The sequence below is a fragment of the Pseudopipra pipra genome, chromosome 7 (assembly GCF_036250125.1).
Source record: "Pseudopipra pipra isolate bDixPip1 chromosome 7, bDixPip1.hap1, whole genome shotgun sequence".
NCBI classification, from domain to species: Eukaryota; Metazoa; Chordata; class Aves; order Passeriformes; family Pipridae; genus Pseudopipra; species Pseudopipra pipra.
The window spans coordinates 26,046,037-26,067,783 of record NC_087555.1 but is presented as its reverse complement, the minus strand read 5'-3'; the positions used below and the strand labels follow the sequence as shown (position 1 = coordinate 26,067,783).

Sequence of the window (21,747 nt, the reverse complement as noted above, 5' to 3'; positions counted from 1 at the left end):
ACATGAGCCAATTGACTTTTATTGATGAAATGCACTATACATAAACTATAATTGAGAAGTTCTGGAAGTAGGGGTTTTAGTGTTGGCTGGAGAAGGGGTTGGGATCAGGACATAGCTTGTAGCAGATCAGCAGGAGAAGAGATTAACCTTTCTTTGTGTCAGCTGCAGCTTCTGCAGATCTCTGTTTTGGCTTAGTTGGAGACAGGGACTCAGTACATCTTGAAATTAAGTGGAGCAGCTCTCAGCACAGTCAGGCAAAATAAACAATGGTGCTTTTTTGAGATCTGTACCTCCTTTTACTCACGTGTAATATGATGGTGACAGTTACTCAGAGGGCTGGTGAGATGTCAGGCTCCACAATTCTGGACTATGAAACATAGCACTATATGCAAAGAATGATTAAGATAACTAGCTGACTTTAGTTAAATCCTGAAAGTCTCCCTCAGGATTACTCTGTGCATGCTTCTGTGGCTTTCTTTCAAGACAGTCATTCAATCATGTATATTCTCTACCTTTTGTCCCAAATGTAATAATTTGTTAAATTTCATATCCTTTTACTTTTTAGCCTTTGGAAGTGAAATTATTTCAATGAAAATAAGGTTCAGATATGTTACTCTTTCTTCCTCCAAGAGGTTTATGCTTGCCATAAAGTTACTGGACTATGAATATCAATGTCCTTTGTAGCACTGAAAGTGAGTGTGATTCCATCTCTCTCATTGGCTCACTTCAAGGAATCTTGCCGAGTATAGTAGGACATAAGCAGGTCCCTTCTGGATAACTGATTTGTTAAATAAAGGTTAAGTTCCTGGAGAAATGGGAATGGGCATTCTCAGTTAAGAGGTGAGCAGCAATATTCTTTACCATAATCCCAAGACCCTTTCCTCTTGTTAAGAAACGGTATTAAAACAGTCTATGTGTACTTTAATACTTCTCCTTTTTGAACAGTTTTTCAAGCTAATACTCATGTATCCTCTTTTATCCTTATGTTATTCCTCTTTTCTATTATCCGCAAAATAACTGGGCAAATTATTAGTTAATAAAAGAGATAATGAGAATAATGTTTCTTGTATTTCAGACTTCCTGTGTTAAATATTTAACATAAAAGAAATTAAAGTATTTGCAAGGATTATTCATAGTTAGGGTATATTAAAAGGGCTTATATGAAAGTGGACTTGTATAGGCAGCTGTGGTCTAATACAGTCACGTGTGAAGTATTTCCTGTAAAATTATTTGGTTCCAATAAATTTAATAAATAGGTACATTTAACCCCAACATTCTTTGCACTGTCAGTCTCTAAAGAAGGTCATATTATTAGAAGAAACAGTATGTATCGATTGAGATACCAGAACTCTGGTAGTGAAATTATTCCTTTAGAGTTACCCAACCTGCCAATGTCAGGTCTGCAAAAGGAGACTAAAAGCTACTCCCTCCTGGCTTCACCCATCAGATCAATGCTGCCCACACAGAAAGCTCTTCCAGTGCTTGGAGCCTTAGAGGGCAGGGGGTTCATGGAGGAGGTAAGGTTATGACAGGTGTTGGGTACCACCATATGTCAATGCAGAAGCTACAGTTCTGCACCCATTCAGATGACTTAATATAAAATGAGATGCTCAGTAGTTCCTGGCAGATAATATTTCTAGAAGCAGTTCTATTAATCCATACACATGTATATAGATGGGTATGTATGTAAAGCTTACATAGTCCCATTGTTCCCGCATCGAAAAGATTAGCAATACTGTAATGATTGGCAGGATTGGCAGTGCATTTTTAATATTATTTCTGTAGAAATTTCAAATTACAGTGCCTGTTACTAAGCTACAGAAAATTGGTAAACAGCTCTAATTAACCTTTTCAGTGTGCCAGTCCACAGAAATTATCCACATCATGGGAAGATACTACCAAGAAAAAAATATTTTTTCTTTTCCAGGCTAGCTTTTCACTGTACATTTTTGCATTTACATGATTTCACAAAGTTATTATATTTCTCAAAGTGCCATTATATTGTTATTTTTGCCTTGTTCCCTAAAGGTAATAATTGATGGGGGAGAAAAATGTTAAGAAAGAAACTGCTAGTGCTTCTCCTTTCCCCACTCTTCCTCCTGCCCTGCAAGTAATCGAATGTGTTATGAATATGATGAAGTACTTTGTCTAGAAAATGTTTTCCCAAATATTTGATTCTCAGTTTTGTTGGCTTTTTCCATGGAAACAATATGAATCCTAATCTAGAAAAACAGCAGATAGCCAGCATCAAAGAAGAGAGATAGAATCTCAAACTATCCTAGAGTGATTGAAAATTTATCTGTATTTACTATCTGATCTCATAAGAAACTAAACAATTTGAGTCCTTTTTTTTCTTCCTGTCCAGCACCTATCGCCATCACACTGAGCTGTGTTCTCCATTTCTTTTGGAAAGCAAGACTCTGAAGTTGCATAGGAAAGATTACAGACAAGGAAGAAAGCACAGTTAAAAACAGAAGTACAAATGAAAACAACTTGAGTAATTCTCTAATGCTCAGCATATAGTAGCAGGGCTTATATCAGCTCCACTTCCCTATAAAGTCTTGAAATAAGCTGATATTTGAAGTAAATAGGAAAAGAAGTAAAAATGTGTAACAGAGGTAAGCTGAATTAACACTCTACAAAAAGAAGCAAATATTGTCAGTGAGAAGCTATTTTTTTTTTTTTTTTAATAAACTCAAAATCTCCTGTAGTCACTTGTCTCGAAGTCAGAAGCAGCCTTTTTGTTGAAAGCATATAAATTCTCCTTATGGTTTTTGCTTTCAAGTTGAGCTTCATCTCAACCAGCCAAAGCTTTTGTCAGTCAGTGGTAAAGAGAGGCAAAAAAATCTAGTTCAGTCTTTTAGGCAAAGAATCTTTTGATCCTGTTCATGCTGTACACTCTGAAGTTCAATGGAGCAAAACTAAAATAATTAGGTCAAATAGGACTCACCGAAAGACTGAGATGGATCTGGGAGGTTATTTTTCTGGTTCTTTTTCTTTACCCCCTTGTGGGTTCTAGTTTTGGGACATGGATACCACAGGACCTTAACTAACTGCTGCCGAAAGACCCTCTAGACTAGGTTGTTACTAGTGCAGTTGTCTTCCCTTTTGAGAACACCTTGTGGCTTACAGACTCTCAATAGCCATTGAACAACCTGCACAATTTATGTGATCGAAGTGGAAAATGATGCCAAGGTTCAGGTATAGTTATTTTTAACAGATCAGGAGCAAGAAAGATAGTCATGTTGGGAAGTGTGGGAGATGGCTCTGTGGAGGAGACAAGCAATTGTCTTTGAGTGATGTAGGATTGTTCCCATTCTAGCTTTGGTTTGCAACCATTAAATGATTTCATATGGCAGATAGCACTATATAATTTATGCAGTTGTTATAGTTGGCCCTGAAATCTTATGTTATTTACTGAGTGAGGGGCTAGAGACCGTTTGATTGGTAATGATGAATGTAAAAGAAATTTTCCCCAGTTGTTAATTGGGAGACTGGCTGTGGTACCATGAGTACCTGGGGTGGCAGGAGATCTCCTAATCAGCTTCTATCTAAAGAGAGAAACTCCTGTGGCTAGAAACACCTCTGGTCCCTTTGACATTTCCCTACTGGAAGCACACTTCACAGAAAATAGGAATGCTGATTAGAATTTTCACTTCAAATCCAGCACCAAAATGTCTTTAAGGGAAGAGGCAGACTTGGCACCCAAGACCAATTTTTTTAATGTTTGTGTTAACATATGGCACTCTAAATCCCTAAGTGTGCAAAACCAGCTTGAAAGGAGTAGCAGCCACAACATTCAGCCAAGGACTCTGGCAGATCTCTATCTCTGCTTTCCAAGAGAAGAGAACTGAATCTGTTTCATTATCTGAATTCATGGACATGTTTGTACTCATGAAGATTATTTTGCCATACTGAAGGGTCAAGAGATGTCATGAAGACCCACAAGAGAAAAACAAGGGAACTGTAATTGGATTACACTAAGCAAGAAAGGTTGATCATGCAGTCAATAATTGATGTGTGCTCTGCCTATATACAGACTGACTTTGAACTTACTGGTATCTGGCATAAAACCTCAGACCACTGGCTGCAGATAGTCAGCTAGAAAGAAAACGTGTTCCCATTTCCTTGTAGGAGGTGTTTGTCTCCTATAAAGCTTGAGTTCCTAGCTCACATTTTGTAGCTGATAAGTCATTTTTATTGTTGAATTTCTGTGGAAATGAGAGGAAGGACAGAGGGTCACAAGTTCCTATGTTTGAATAAATGCTGCAGATATATAGATATGGATATAGATATAGATATGGACATAGATATTGATATAGATAGATTATGTATATATATATATATAAACTCTTCAGTAATTCTGAAATTAGGGTCTTTCAGAACCCATTTTATTGAAAGCTTTAGCCCTGAGGATTGACAGTAGTAATTTTTCGGTTATTTTTAGCTTAAGAATTATCTGTGTTGTGGACTGAGAGCTGTGTGCAGTGAGAGTTGTAGCCCAGCAGAACCATTGGCTTAAGTGCTACCTTGGAGCAGTATAGCTGTTTGTGCACAACAGAGAGCCCAAGTCAATAATACTTGGAAGAGTGAGTCTGGGTCCAAGCAAGCCTCCTTTTCTCTCTTGTGTGTGGTATTCCTATTAATATTTTATTTTTTCCTGTAGCATATCAGTTATTCTCTGTGAATTATGAAAATGTGACTTTGTCCTTCTTACCTGATGAAATGGACTGATTATGTCTTAGTCTTTACAAGACAGACACTTGTCTTTGCAGACTGAGATCGGCCTTCAGGAATCTCAGGTCGAGTAGAGGGGAAACATCTGGAGCAAGGTAGATGTATGCTTGGTGAAAGAGGATCAGATTCAGGGAATGGGCATTAGGCAAACTGGGATACAAATCCAGGGGCACTGGTAGGATTCGCCCACAAGTGCTGAGAGAACTGGCAGATGTCATTGCAAGGCCACTCAAAAGGCAATGGGCACAAACCAAAACACATGAGGTTTCATCTGAACATTAGAAAACTCTTTTTATTGCTGAGGGTGACTGAGCACTGACACATCTTGCCTAGGAAACTGTGGAATCTCCATCCTTGCAGGTATTCAAAAGCCATGTGGACATGGCCCTGGGCAACTGATTTGTAGGATTCCTTCTTTAGTAGGATGGGGTTGGACATGTCTTCCAGAGATCCCTTTTAACCTCAGCCATTCTACGGTTCTGTGAAAGATCACAGAATCGAATCATGTTTGAAGGTAAATTACTGAAAATATGTGTGTATAGGCATATATTTTGCTACAGAAAAGTCATCACAATGCTACCATTATATGGTTCTTGTACTAGGATTTTTGCTAAGAAAATGTATCATTCTTCCTCTAATTTTTCCCATTAGATGACTTAAGGACATGAGTCCATACTTTGTATGCCAATGATTGTGGCTTGTTATAAACTCAAGTATTTCCATTGAGAGGTTATTATCAAGTCCCTTTCTAAAGAATCCAACTTCATTCAGAGACACTGATATAACCTATGAAATAGGCATTTCTTAGATGGACTTACTGGTCAGAGGAGCAGGACATTTCCCAGAGATTCATGACCAGCCAGGCAGTGTGTGTAGAGCTCAACACAAACAAGCATGATTAACCTCAGAAAGCCATTAATCCACAGAGTTATGTGCTGTCTTTATTATGACTTAAGAATGAAAAGGAGGTTTAAGAAGAGGCATATGATTATTTTTCACTAGTCTTGTCTAAAAGATTATTGCTCATTCTCCTGCTCAGGCATCATGTAGTGCTCAAATTGATTGCTTCTTTTTTTCTGTTCATACCTTCTTTTTCTGTGTTCTCATTGCTGAACATAATGGCTATTTGTTAGGTCAACACAAAACAAGTCCTTGCTTGAACAGGTATCAGTACTGCCAAAATGGAAAGAGGTACGTTTAGAAGATATTAGGAAAAATGGAAACAACGAGTCAGCATCTTGGTGAAAGCAGGTTGGTATGAATTCCTCGGGGTATCACAACCGCAGATCTCAGTCCTTTTTTCCCAACAGTAATTCACATAGAGTTAGTGATGATGCATAATTTTCAAAGCCCAGTTGAACTTTTGGAATAAAATTCGTAGGATGATACTTTTTATTTCATTCACAGGGTAAAGAATAAAAGCTCTTCCTGCCACCTTGGCTGCTATGCAGGTCTTAAATGAAAAGTACAGTGGGAGATGGAAGCCATAGGGCCTACTGGGTGTCTGAGCATGAGACTAATGGCATTAGTGTGTGTTTATAGACAGGAGAGATCTGAGCAGAGATATGAGCATCAGATCCAATAGTATCACACAGATGTTTTATATAATGAAGTTCAGCAAGGCCAAATTCAAGGTTCTGCATGTGATTCTTGGCAATCCCTAGCACAGATACAGGCTGGACTTAGAATGGATTGAGAGCACCCCTGAGGAGAAAGACTTGGGAGTGTTGGTTAACGAGAAGGTCAACATGACCTGACAATGTGTTCTCACAATCTAGAAAGCCAGTCGTGTTCTGGTCTGCATTAAAAGCAGCGTGGCCAGCAGGTCAAGGGAGATGATTCTCCCCCTCTACTCCACTCTAGTGAGACTACACCTGTAGTATTGTCCAGTTCTGGGGACCCCAACATAAGAAAGACATGGTGGACCTGTTGGAGTGAGTCCAGATGAGGGCTATAAAAATGATCAGAGGGCTGAAGACAGTGACAGGGCTGTCTCCTGTGAAGGCAGGCTGAGAGAACTGGGGTTCAGCTTGAAGAAGAGAAGGCTCTGGGGAGACTTTAGAGCCCCTTCTAGTACATAGAGGGGGCTACAAGAAAGCTGGAGAGGGACTTTTTATAAGGGTATATAGTGATAGGACAAGGGGTAATGGCTTCAGACTGAAAGAGGGTATGTTTAGAATAGATGTTAGGAAGAAATTCACTGTGAGTGTGCTGAGGCAGTGAAATGTGTTCCCCAGAGAAGTTTTTGATACCCATCCTTGAAAGTGTTCAAGGCCAGATTGGATGGGGCTTTAAGCAACCTGGTCTAATAAAAAGTGTCCCTGCCCATGGCAGAGGGGTTGGAAATGATCTTTAGGGTCCCTTCCAACCCAAACTATTCTATGATTCTAAGATAGCCTTCATTAATGAAGGGTCTTAAAGTGAAAGTCTTTTAAAATTCCAAATAATCTGTAGAAAAGGTATAGGTTAAAATTTACCAGAATAAATCTCGCCATCAGAAAGCAAGTACTTTCAGGGATATGTAACTGCATCTGACACCCTCAGCTCTTTCCTTCATCTTTACATTCAATGCCCTTCAGGGAAAAGAAAAATAGTAAATGTAGCATCACTTTGTAAAAGAAACAGTAACCACTTCCTTCAGCAAAAATAAATACCTACAAAAGGAGGGATAATAATAATGACTAATAGTATTGTTTTTAAATTACTCCTCACACAAAGGTTGTGGAGGTTGTTTGGAGGTTTCCAAAGGATGTGAACATTCATCTATTTTACCAATGGATAAACTGTGACACAATAAAGGAAGACAATTTGTCAGCATTCATCAAGCTGGTAGATTCCAAATTTGTGGCAGTGTCCATCATCTCCAGGATACATAACTGCACCACTGTCTATGCTTGCCTGTGAGCTGAACTGGAGAGACAGTTTTTAGTATTTTCTACCTTTGGAGTAAAAAGCATCTACCTGTTCCTTGTTAATTGCTGGTCAATCTGTGGAAAGCCAACTGGCAGCTGGTGGGAATGATATATCTATAAAGGTGAAACACACTTGTCAGTCATGTAGGGGAACTAGCTACATTTATCTGGGTCCAGCTGCCTAGCAGGATTGAAAAGTGAACTTTGGTCATGGGCCTCCAGATAGGGTCCTTTTGGGGTGTGGTTTTATGTAAATTGAAGAAATGCAACGTAAAGGGGAAGTATTGGGGGTTTTGTTTGGGTTTTTTGGGGGTTTTTTTGTTTGTTTGTGGTTTGTTTTTTTTTTAATATAGGATGGCTCGAATATGATTGTTAAGTCCTGAATGTCTCAAGCATTGAGTGGGTGGCATTCAAACAACCACCTATTTTTTTATTACCATAAGAGACTACAAAAAAATTGAGGGGGTGAATTTTTCTTTTAAACCTTATGAAACAGTGTTGTATAAGCAAGTGCAATAGCTGAGTAATGATATCAGCAAACATGTTCAACAGTTTTACTTCCTTGTTTATTCCATGCAAAACAAACAACAGGAGTCACCTCCTAAAAAAGTGTAAGTACTTTCTTAGTTAAACACCACTGGACGTTGGAGAGATGGGCTCTGTTCTTAGAATCACCAGCAGCACTTCCACTGAAGAGTAAATTTACTGAGTAAATATCCCTGGGGAGAAGCTGCTAATTAAGGAGCATGTTTCTTAGCCAGTTGCTCTTGACAGAGAAAACGGTGGTTCATTTTTAAATATCTAGGCTATGAAGAGCAACATTGCCTCACTGAAGCTGAGCAAGTTGCCAGAGAGATATTTTGTGGTAGAGATGACAGAAAAATGTCATGTGCTGTTCTGCAATCAGGAGCGAACAGACATTTACACCTTAGGAGCTGCAAATGGCTTTCTGGGCTAAATATTTTATTTTTTTATTTTGTTTTTTCATAATAACAACATCAATAGCCTCACTAATATTCCTCCCTTTGTTTAATTTGTGTTTTCCTTAATTGTTTTCCTTTTCAGCTAAAGCTCACTGGAATGTGGAGGGTGCGTGTGGTGGTATAGTCAGCATCTTGCAGTCTGACAAAGGTCACTGCTGGTTGGAGACTGAGTTCTGTTTTTTTTCTGGGTGCCTCTGAGGCAACTAGACAGGCAGGAGTAGTCCAAGGCCGTTTTCCTAATACAATGCTTCACTATTTCATACATACACATTTCCCCCAAATCAGAGTTGTCAACTTCCCTAATTTAAATGATTTTTCCTGATGTTACATGATGGTGATAAATTTGTACATTTCATGTGTGCCACCCACATGTGCTCCCTGAATTAACCTCAGCTTCTCTCAGTGTCTCAAGATGTCATGCCAGCTGCTCCAGTCAGTTTAAGTCATTAAAAAGTGCTATTGAAGTTGGCAAGAGTTGTTGGGTTCAATCTGGGCTCTTTTAAAACCAGTTTCCATAAATGAAGGTCCTGCAGAGAAGTCTCAGACTCCAAGGGCATGCCAGCCTCTTCCTTGCTGTTTGGTTCTTCAAGACTAAATGACACAAGACCTGTGGTCCTGGTGACATGTGTGACAAGAATTTTACTTAAGAATGATGGATTTACAGATTGAATTCCTGGTATCCCACTTCTCTTTTCTGCAAAGCTTCTTTTATGTTTTTGCCAAATAGCTATCCCTGGGTGAGATCTTTCAAACAGGGAGCCTTCTCCTGAGCTAGAGCACTCTCTGTACCATTTTCCCATGCTCCATTTTCTAGATTATGTGGCCCAGAATGAATGCAAAGTTGATGGGCATAGGCCACAAAACTAGCATATGTTTCTGATATTCTACTCAGCCCTTTTGTAGACACAGGCAAAAGAAATACAGCTCTCCTGTTGACATGTTCAATCAGCAGAGGTTTGGGTCAAAGAATGTGTAACATCGTGGCCAAGATATTTCTTCACACTGTGCATTCTCAGAACATCTTTTCTTCAGGCTGAACGCTTTGAAATCTCTAACCAGTTTCATGTCCTTTTTTACCACTAGACTTAAGAGCTGCTACAGCAGCTTGTCCTCAGCAAAAATTAGCAGCTTGAAGGCACCATGCTATTCCTGTAGCTGACTGGAGGTTGGTTATGCTGAACTGGATCATTAGTGTTCTTCTAGCAAGTACTAGTTCTGGCCTCCATTGTCATTGAAAGAAGTGTCCTGGGAGTGTTTTGTTTCAGAAAAGACACCCCCAACCTAGTCACCAGCATGGGATGGCATAAATACTGCCCTTTGGTCTCTGTTTCCCAGGACTTCCCTCTACACAAGGGAACCCCCAGGAATCCTGTTAAAATGGTTCAGTAGCTGTTTGATATCTTCAGGCAGATGATATGCCATTTAGCCCTATAGTCATGGATTATAATACTGCAGGTTACAGATTGAAGACCACAGTGATTTGTAGCAAACCAGCTTTGTGACAGGCAGTGGTCTTATCACAGTAGCATGGCAGCCCACATGAAATCATTTCCTCCAGAAGTGGTGAAAAGAGGCCACACTGTGTTTGGTAACACTGTGCCTAAGCTGAGCTCGCTCCCCTCTCAGGCTGTTCTGGAGCTAGCACAGCATATGTCCATGCTGATCTGCAGTTTGCAGAATTCGAAGCTGAAGGAGATGGATGACTGCAATAATCAAGTGTGAATCTACTCTTACCTAACACTGCTGGGGTAATAGGCCCAGTAAAATTTTTCAGCCCAAGGCCAAAAAAATTATCTCTCTCTTTTCCTTTCCCTTCCTCCTTTATTGACTTCATAGAAATTGCCTCCAGCAATTCCACATACATTAGAAAAGGAACACAACAGGCCGTGCATTGCTTGAGCATTATGCCACTCCAGGTGTGCATGCTCAGACATGGGCAGCTGAAAAGAGGATGACAGGCATGAGTACAATAAGACTGCCAGACATTACACTGCTTGTGATTAGTGTGAATCCCTATTGTGAGGCAAAAATGATGCAAAATAGAGAGACAATAGAGAATAGGGAGAGCTGGTGTATGAACAGAGTTTTATTTGCCATTGCTGATTCTGGGCTGATGTGATGAAGAAAGTCAGTGGACTAGATAATCAAAATTCAGAGGACAACAGAAAAAATCCTTAATAATAATCCTAATTAAAAATCCATTTATTTTGCTTGTCAAGTAGTAAACTGACAATTTGATCTGCCTGACAAATTATTCTGTAGTCTGAAAACTGAAGTTTTTGTACTGAATGCAAGGCAAAATCAGCTCTCAGCTACAATGGTGTAAATTCCAAAACACCTCTTGAGGAATGAGACCAGGTACTTCTGGTTTATATTAATGCAAATTTGACCCCAGGCAAAATGCCAGCTTTTCAATAGTTTTGAAGAGCAGTTGTCCATAAAAAAAGTTACCATTGGAATTCAAAGCAATTTGACAAAATTATATGCCATTCACTGATCTCTTTACATGATTTAAGGTGAAATTGCACCACTATAGAAAGTAAGATCTGTTCTTAATGGATGTCAAAACCGTCCATTGTCTCCCAGCAAATGGAACAGATGGTTTCTGCTTTAAAATCAGTGCTTCTCTAACAAAGTCAATGGGTAAATCTCTGTTTGTGGCAGCTGAGAGCCTGGATGGATTGCATGTCTGTGTCATGCTGGCTCTCTTTGAACACAGATGTACGGGATGCTATTGCTGATCACCTGCATGTGTAGTACCAATTATATTTTATATATGTCTGTGTTCATAGCATTCAAAAAGAGCACTGAAGTTTTTTTTCACATTTGCAAAATAAAGTCACAGACCAAACCTAGTCCCTGTTCCATTTCTTGCCTTAGACCTCTTTCAAGGGCTCTGGGTAAGAGGCAGCCTATAAAGTACTTCTACTGGATCATGATTTTTTAGTTTGGATTAATCTGTTAGACTATATATATATATATATGTAAATATGTGTTTTAGTTTCATCTTATTCTGTTTGGTCATCTCAGCTATGCTGTGTAAAGAGGGCAACCTTTCCACTTTTCCTTGTCTCTTCCACAGTCCAGTGAGCAAATCTGAAAAAGATCCCTTAACTTCCTTGCACTTGGGCTTCTTTTCTCAGGTATTTCTAGACTAAAGAGGTTCTGAGATGCTTATGATGTTAATCCCTGTTGATGCATCTTTCATTCAGTACCAGATAATGTGACTGTGATTTAAGTTTGGACTTTAAGTGTGACATTCATGGTGAGAGACAGTAGCTCCTTGCCCTCACTATGCAATGAGGGTTGGGAGCTTTGCAGTATGATTTGAGGCAGCTGAATCAGAACCTATATTATAACACTGAATAATTTAGCAGTTTTTACTGACCTTGATCTCTTCACAAATTCCCCTCTAATGTCCATGACTATGTGTGAGCAAGTAAATGCCTTTTATCCTTTTTTTATTATTATTATTTTTACTTTAAAAGCTCTCCTGATCCAGTAGACCTCTCAATCAGCTAAAAAGCCTTCATCCTAGTAGTTCATTCTCACTTTTCCTCTCAATTTTGGAAGATTTTTTTTCTATCCTACAAATCTCAGATCTCAGTGCTCATCTGGGAAATACTGGATTTTGTAATAATGTTTTAAAAGTACAGCTCTTAGGAGCCAAACATCTTGGTGAGGGAAAAGGAGCAGGGATGATCTTAACTAGACTAGAGATCCTATCTGGAAGGATTATCAACTTCACTGTGAGGTGTATAGAGGTGGAAAAATTCCTTCCCTGCAGGAAATTTATACCTTGTTTTAAGCTCTTTATAAAGTGGTTTTATAGTAGCTTGTAGAACAACAGAGCTGACTTTACTGAGGGAGGACTTGGAAGGCTGAAGGGAGTGAGTATGTCCACTCTATGTACTGAAGAACTGTCCCATGTCTTCTCTCAATAACTCTACATCTGCAAGCCATCTTGCAGCACTGATATGGCTGAACACAGGAGCCAACAGGGCTGTTCACTCCCCTCATTTAACAGCCAGACTGCTTCTGGTGTCAGAGGTTCCTCTGAATGACATTCCAGTGCACAATACAACTGCAGCAGCTTGTGCAGGTGTACCATGGGCTTCTCTGACATGACCCTGTATCACCGTGGGCACACAAGTGTCTCCTCTGTGAATACTGAACCTCATCCTGGGGCTAAAACAGTGCAGGCACATCCTACAGGGACGAACAGGAACTCAGTGCCTGCCGTCCAGCACAGGTAACAGCTACAGTTTGTAGCTTTCTGCAAAATCTAGCGATACTTGAAATAGTTTCAACTTGTGCTAACACAAACACTGAAATGGAAGGAGGAAGGGCAGGGTGTTTTATGATGAGTTTCAGAACAGGGAATAAATGCAGGACTCTTTCCCCAGGGCTGTGGTACTGTCAGCATTCATTTTCTCTTTGGAGACAGTAATAAAGTAGCTCCAGAAGAGATTTTAAACTATGGTATCACTGTTGTTCCTTGGATTTTGGTTGCTGATGCATAAAGAGTTCAAAAATTTCAGAATGGTATTTTTCTCCCTGCTACTTAATTCCCAGAAAAGTATGCTTGAAAAGATTCTATCAGAATAGATTCTTTTCCTTTTAGATTATTTTATATATATATATATGTATATATATATATACACACATACGATATATAGCCCCACGTGTGTGTGTGTGTATATATATATATATTCCCTGTAGTCATTTGTTAAAGGAATAAAATTCATACTGGATTCTTTGTTTTCTTGTGTGCTTCGATTTGTTATGGTACTGTTATTTATCAGAAGTCACAATGTTTGTTTTGATACAAAGATTGAATGAGATGTTTGGCATTCATTTGTATAATGATTACATTTATTCCTTCAAATATGTCAGCAAAAGTAAAAATACTTTTTATTGCATGTAAATGATAATGTGAGTATCGTGGGCCTTTAAATGTCTGAAATTAAGTTATAATTCTCACAATTGTCACAGTCTTCTGCATTGTCTGGATGAAAAGAAATGGTAAAATCCAGCAATATTAGTTTAATAGAGCAGTACAAGCCCTGCATGCCCTCTGCTGGAAGTGATCCCTTGCAGGATAATGTAGATCAGCTTCTGTGGCAGTGCTCAATGTCTGACCTGCAGACAGACACACTTGCTTTTCTATAGTTAGGTACTCATTAAGTTTCTCCATAGCATAGTTTGTTAGCCTGCTAGTCTTTCCTAGTAGGAAGTAAAACTCCTCCAGTGCATTATTTTCTTCACAATTTTCATTACAGTTTGAACTCTTTCAGTTCTCCTCAACATCTTTCTTGACTTATTAACCTTGTTGCTCCATTGCAATAAAAAGAAAATGAGTTATATGTTGAGCAAAGTTATTGAATGATATCTCATTATAGACACAGGTTTGTACATGCAATTTTATTCTGCTTTTTAGGAAGTTTACAGGTTCGATACAAGCTGAGTAAAGATGGGCTTCTCATTTTCACCATCGACTCCGGAAATTTTGCCAACCGAGAGCTGCACCATGTGAAGATTAACAGAGAAGGCAGAGAGCTCATCATTCAGGTATGCCACGGCTTATGTTGAGTGTTAAATAATACTTGGTGCCACAAACATGGGAACAGTTTGCCCAGAGAAATTGTGGCATCCCTGAAAGTGTATGAGGCCAGGTTGGATGGGGCTCTGAGCAACCTGGTCTAGTAGGAGGTATCCCTGTCCACAGCAAGATGATCTTTAAGGTCCCTTCCAACCCAAGCCATTTTATGATTCTGTGAGTCAGATCCACTGATTTCAATGCCTGATCACCAGCAGGAGGCAAAGGTTTTACACCGATCTGGTGCAACCAAAGCTGATCCAGCAGCAGAGCAGCCCTGTAGCTTAGAGCAAAGCTCCATCCAGACCCTGCTTCACAGAATGCCCAACAGTGGTGTTTTCTGTTGAGGAATCCTTCCCTTGTTTCTGACAATCTGTGAATTAGGAAACACATTTGCCCAGATGTTCATCTAGAGCATTGGGCTGGTTCTGGGGCCTAGTGATGTCTGTGTGATCTGTAGTCTTCAAGGAAAAACACAGTATGGGTCATTAATAAGCTGTGAAAGGGAGAAAAACAACTGAGGGATGAGCACTTGGGAATGTAATTACATTTAGGGTATGTGTCCCAAGGGAGAATGTGTCCCCAGCTGCTTCATCCTCTCAAAGAAAAGGAAAAGCTGCCTTAATGCAGAGTCAAGTCACCATGTGCATGACAACGCCCTGTCCTAGAGCTAGGAGCAAGCCATGCTGAATGTGACAATCATATGAGAGCCAAGAACCCTCCTCTGCTTTGTTTTCCTGCATCACCTGTTTTTCCAAGGCAGGGAGAAGAGGATCATCTTACTGCTCTTTCTGCTTTCTTTCTAAGTCTAATTATAACAGTTCATATTGCAAAAAGGCTGGATCTGGGTCGCAGTCATTTAGCAGGGAAGGGTTGCAGAGTCTATAGAGAAGTTGTGTCTTAAGGAATAAAATGAGAAGAAGACAGAAACACACAGTGCCACAATTTTTCTTTCCTCTCCAGTTTCCATGTCTGGGTGGTAAAATGATCACACAAGGCTCAACTATGGGCTGTGGGTAGGCCTGATTATCTAAGAAGAAAGGTTATGTTAAAAGCCAGGGTTTTCCTCAAGTTCCAGTCTTCTATTGTGTGCTGCTCTGTGGTTTTCTTTTGTGCAGAATTAATTCTTCACAATACATTTCTAGAAAGGTCTCCTTTAAGTGTATTCTGAAGTGACTGGTGACTAGACATGGATTTTGGGAAGAAGGGGGGTTTCAGTGTCAAATATTTTAAGCTTTTCAGCAGGGGAAGTTTCTTCACAGCCCTTTATATGACTATTCTGGTGTACCTTTCAGCTTCTCATGCTAAAATCAAAGCACATTCACTTTGCTATCTCTAGAAAGTGAATCACATCTGGGGGCAGAATTAACTGATTTGCTGCTGAGAGTGTTCCCAGAAGTTTGCAGTGCAGTGCGATCTAGGAGTGTCTACATGGTGTTGTAATGAAGTAATTTTATTGACCTCTTCCAGGTTGATCAAGTTCTCAAACTCAAACACAACTTTTCTGAGATTGATTTTAAGGCCATTAAATCACTCACCTTGGGCAAGGTCACAGGTAGGTTCTACCAAAAATATTCCTGATTCATCAGTTGTTATAGTGCTGCATGTTGGGTTTTTGATAGGATTGGAGTTTTGTTTGGATGTTTTTGTTGTAAGAGTTGGCCTGAACGTTCCAGTACTCCTATTTATATATCTCATCAATGCAAAAATTTGGCAGCTTTACCTGTTTGCACTGATAGCAATATTAACTTCTCCCATTGCTCCCTTCAGTAAAGTAATTCATAGTGCCTGTGTGGCTGCATAGGGTGGCATCTTAACCTAATGATATCATTTTGCTGACTGCAGCTTTCTCTTCTTCAGCTATTTCTGTTTCCTAATGATAAGAACAGCACAGTGAGCCTTCATCCTCTCTACCCTTTTTTCACTCCCATTTGAATTCTGCAAGGAATATTACTTATAGCACTGAAGCCACAGCTCTGCATGTTCTGTGCATGGAGTTACTTGATCTTTACTCCTCCACATTACAAAGTCATTACAAGACCAGGAAAATTCTGCCTAAAATTTGGAAAACAGAACTCTTTAGTTTTGTTGTCAAGCATGTCTTGACAACATTATTTTGTGTGAGTCTTATTCTTTTCCAATGAGATTCTAAGTTCTTTCTTGGTTATGCCTATACATTTCAGTCCTGTGTTCAAGTTGGACCTCCATATCAAGCCTGACATCTATCTCACTATTGCAATTTTATGTTTCATTATTAGCATGCAAATCCTGTGGGACTGGCAGCTACGTAGAAACTACAGACGTCCTCTAGTGTCTAGTTGTGCAATGCAATTTTATGTAATAACAATAGTGTATTCTGCATCATGTTTTATTAAGTAAATTAAGAACAAGAACTGATTTGCCCCTTACTTATATTTAATGTTTGTTCAGAATGCAGTCATCTTCCAAGCCTTTGTGGACAGGTCTGGGGACCTGACACTTTTCAGCCCAAGTCAGAGACAAACTAAAATTCCCATTTTGTCAACAGTCAGCTGTAGTGCTGAAAATCTGCAAGAATATTGCTCATTGCAACCTCTACCTAGAGCTTCGGCTATAGACACTGAATCAATAAACCAAGGCTTTTCTAACCAGCAAGACAGAATGTAGCACAAAGACCTTCAGAAATGTAGCCAGTAAGCTGGCATGGTGCAGCTCAGCATTATGGAGAGAAACTAGATTTAGTCACAAAAACATGATTAACTTCACAAGTACAAGTTGCTGTAAAGCCAAAAAGCCCAGATGTATCTCAGAGGTCTGGCATTCAGTTTTACTGAACACCACGAACTTCTTTGATTTCTCTCTTGCCCTGAAGTTTATTGGGATTTTATTTTAGTAATAGCAATAGTTCATATTCTGTAATGACACTAAAGCTATGAACTTGGCAATCCAGGCGGTGCCAGGTCTTATTGCTGTACTGGGAGTCACACAGTGCATCCCAAGTCACTTTAATTCCTGCCTAATCCGAATTCCGATTTCTTCTTCATATGTTAAGTGAATTTCCACATATTTTTCTTCTATATTAGGATTTAATATTTCAGGTTTTATCCAAAAAAACCCTAAAACAAACCAGAAATTCCTACTACTATAGTGTCAAGTGTTTTGCCTTGTTGTATCAAGAGGAGAGCTGAACATTGTCAATTTGACAATGTAGAACTTACATAAATATGTTAAATCATCATTTATACTATTATAGGGGTAAAATGTCGATTATAACTTCTTTTATGATGGCTCATCAGGTGAATACTGCTGACTTAAACTAATGTCTTTCAAGTTCTTCCTTGTCATTATTCATGTCCTCAGCAAAGCATAAACTTCCAGAGGCATGTGATGCTTTGACGTAGACCTAGACTTCCCTGCAGTGTTTATTTTGGATGCCACTGAGACTATGCACCTAAAGGCATTCATAGGGAACATTTGAGTGTTCACTGAAATAGGATCATATAAAGAAACCTCTGTTCTGTGTGTCCTACATATCCATGCTATAATCTTCTGAAAATTTGTCTCTCTTCTTTCCTGTCATGCTGCTGCTCATTTGTCTGCTCTAACAGCCTGATCCTGGCTGCTTAACCAGATGATTATACCACCTTCTTTCTTGACTCCACCATTTATTTCCCACTGACTGAGAAATCTCAAAGAGGTCTTCCAGCAGGACATCATAAAAGCTTGAAACTTCTTCCTCACCAGATTTTCCAGTTTTAGCACAGCTGGAACCTTTGAAAAGTGCACTTTTATACAATGACCAGGTTTTTTTAAATAATGGTGTTTCTCCTGCTTCTAGTCCCCCCACCCCAGCCCCGTTAAACTTTTTTTAGTAAAAAGGTATTTGCAGTCTAATAATTTTTTCTTCTTTTCAAAACTTCTGTATTTTTTTCCAATGGTTGCCCTACATCTGGTTCTGAATTCTGGGCAAAAAACCTCTGCTTAAGGTAGAGGAGTCTCACCTGAAATTCAAAACATAGGGACACTCACTCTGCCACAGACTACTTGACTGACCTTGGGCAAGCCATTTATGTGCAGATATAAAGGTAAGCAGGCATTTTATTCCCACTGGAACCAGTCTGAGCTTTACTATCTCCCTTCTCCATCAGTAAAGCATAGATAATAGAACATCTCTGCATCAGAGGGGTGCTGGGAGGATAAAAGCATTAAAGGCTGTGAGCTCTTCAGATCCACAGTAATGGGACCATATAGCTGCCTTAGAAAGATCAATCTAAATATAAATGTGGCTTTGAAGACAAGGGAGTAAAAAGAAGCATCATTCAAGTAGCTAACAGATGTTTGTTGAATTCATCCTCACAGTATCCAACAGCAATAGAAAAGTATTATTATCCTGTAGTTTGTTGTCATTTTTACTCCACAAATACAGAGGCAGGGTACAAAAGGACCTATCCAAAGCTCATCAGTATCAATGGGAGATTTTCCATGGGCTTTAGTGAGTACTGGATTCAACCCCAAGAGGGTCATAGAGTTTATGGCAAAGCCTCAGTGAAATCTTAACCAGAGTCCCAGTTCATTTACTTTAAGTACTCCTTGCAGAGATCATACTGCTGTATTTAACCACATGAACAATCTGACCTAACTGTGACTCTGGCTCTGCTTTGAACAAAGGATTTACCTGCATGACCTTCAGAGGTGTCTTTCAACTTAAATTATTCTGTAATTTTCTGATGTCAGAGACATATTTGCATATTTTAGGTCTTCTGTACAAAAAGCTGATATCGCAGTGGAAAATATAATTTATTTGTTTGGGGGTTTACCTTAATGAATCCTTGAAAACTTTGTACTGTGCCCCAACATGTCTAGATTTTTCACCAATATAGTGAAATGGTAAAAAACAATCCCCGATGCGGAGAAGTGAATCTCATTGCGTATTTACTTCTGAGCAATTTAATATTGTAGCTGTGTAGGGATACCAGAGTAAACGGGTAGCACTGAAAGCATTCAAGAGGATTCTGAAGAAAAAGATTGCAAGTATTTCTTTAGCACCTTTTAATGTCAACCTAACTTATGTCTGTCTTCAAAGTGATCAATTAGCATTAAGGATTGTGTATTTTAGCGCAGGAACATGATGTCTTTTATCTCTAAAAGCCTGAGCTTACAACTGAAGTTGTAAAATTCTTTCCACTGAGTCATTCAGCTATGATATAAAGTATATGCAGAAGAAAGTTTATCTGGAAAGTAATTTTATTAAAATCATTATGTAGGTGCAGTACAATTCTTATGATTTCTACAATAGCTTTTCTTATTAAAAGTTCACGAGGAGAAAATGGAATCTATACACTGAAGAGATCACAGAACAATTCACCCAAGAATGATATTATAGGGGGGAGATGATAATGGGATCATTAAATCGCAAGGGGTAAGTTGTCATTAACTCTGAAATACAAAAGCTGTCTTAAAGTACCTCCTTTTAGAGAGTTTCTATGAAAAATGTTGAAGTCCATTTTTTTTGATGGAAAGACATTCCCTTTTTTAAACTTACAAAATCATAATTTGCTTGATAATTTTAAAGTCACAGTCTCAGAATATTGTGCAGTTGAAACAATACAGCAATGTCTGCAAGAGGTATTGGCTGGACTCCTATGATCACTGCAAGACTCATTTCTTTAATTCAGAGTCTTCTTGCCCTAAATACCTATTTCTTAGACAGACCATATTGTGCAAAAAGGTCTCTTGGGTGCAGTTATTGGTTTTCCTCCTAGTAGCTTAGTAAAGCTTTAAGGAAAATGGAAATTACTACATAGGATAAAAGAGGAGAGGCATTTGTTACCAAGATGGCAACAGTTAAAATAAACAAAGTTTAGCTATCCAAGGCACAATCCCAGGTCTAAGCCAATAATGCCATCATGTCTCTATCAAAAAGAGACCAAATCTATTCCAACTTTTCCTCCGTCAATATAATTTACCATATGATCACACTATGCTTAAACACCTCTTTTCTTGATGATAATGCCATCTAAATAAGTGTCCAAGGTCATCTACTTCAATTCAGAAATTTTATTTTTAGTCTGAATTCTTGCTACTTTAGTTGATTTTAGCTGTCTGATCCTGGGAAAAGCATGTATTCTTTTGCACATCCTCTCTCTATCTTCTTGCATATTTTCTTCTTTTTATAAATTATATTTTCAGCCCATGCAGAATCACACAGGACTGGTTGTGTTGCAACAGATTAGGATTCAAACATCAAAAACTGTGACATGTAACAAATTTCACATTCCACATTATGTGAGGTAACTACAAAGTACTCGCTAGAACTCTTCTGAGACAGGTGCAGTGTGTGGAAACTACAAGGGTCTTTTACTTCAAGGTCATGAGTTCAAATCTGGTACTAATGTCCAAAAAATAATCTTGCCAGTGCTGTTCAGCACCTTGGCAAAATGAGGTGATGGACACATTTCAACTCCCCTAAAAATCATATTTCTATTTCTCAGCCTCAAAATAAAGGACAACCAGCGCTTCAGCATACAGAGGAAATTCCCCTTTGTGCTTCTACCTGCAGTCTACATAGATTAATTAATTAGGGCATAGACTTTTAAAACAGACTATGTCTGCTTTCACTGATGTTAAAAATAAATTTCAATTAAGAAAATCCATTATGGTCCTTCCTGGCTGTAAGTGAGCACACAGGTAAACTCTGGGCTCAGATTTAAGTTTCTGAGTGACATGAAATAATTTTTATAAAGAAAGAACTAAAATATATTTAATAATGTTTATGGTCTTCTTTTACACAATGACTCCTTTAGAAAGAAGGTCTTCTAGACACTGTCCTTGCATACAAATAGTACTTCTCTTTGATTCCAGTTACCTGTCATACTGGCTATCATTTACTGTGTCAATTTGTTGATATATTGCTGAATAGATTAATGCTTGCTCCTAGAGAAATCTGGTGGAATTCTCTTCATGATGAAAATTAATTCTCCATTACCGAGATATGAAGACTTAAGATTGTTTTATGAAAGATCACAAGTGTGATGTATATGGCAGAGGTGCACAATGAAGCAGCAGTGGAACAGGATATCTGTTTTTGTAAATAGGAATAAATCAGCACATAAATTACATTGATACAATTAATGGAGTTTAAAAAAATACAACTACATGTTAGAATTAGTCCTCATTATCATGGAAAGCCATTGCAAAAACATGGAAAACCAACACAAAGCTTGCTGAGCTGTGACATTGCAGACAGCTTCCAGGGATCAGCTAGAGGACCCAACAAGAAGCCAGGACAACCTATGCACAACTCAGCACGCAAAGCTAAAAAATTACTTCCTAAAAATATGGGTAAGCTTAATTCGTGGAGAATGAACAGTTAAATTACTAGAAACTAAAAAAGATTACCTTCTTACTCTTCATGGAGAAATTAGCCAAAGTAACTCATTCACCAATACCGAGAACAGCAATGCAATGCTAAAATGTCAGAAGATCAAACCAAGCCATCAGCAGCAATTCAGTGTGATTTTCCAAGCCAGTGAAATGC

The 21,747-nt window shown here is 38.8% G+C and overlaps 1 protein-coding gene across 1 annotated transcript in view; it reads left to right on the top strand.

The window, feature by feature from the left end:
- CNTNAP5 (contactin associated protein family member 5) overlaps positions 1–21,747 on the top strand; it is a 289,197-nt gene that overhangs the window by 249,252 nt on the left and 18,198 nt on the right. The window contains exons 20-21 of the mRNA XM_064661315.1: positions 14,073–14,203; positions 15,702–15,786. Coding sequence (XP_064517385.1) covers positions 14,073–14,203; positions 15,702–15,786 — 216 coding nt within the window. The remainder of the gene's footprint in view (positions 1–14,072; positions 14,204–15,701; positions 15,787–21,747) is intronic.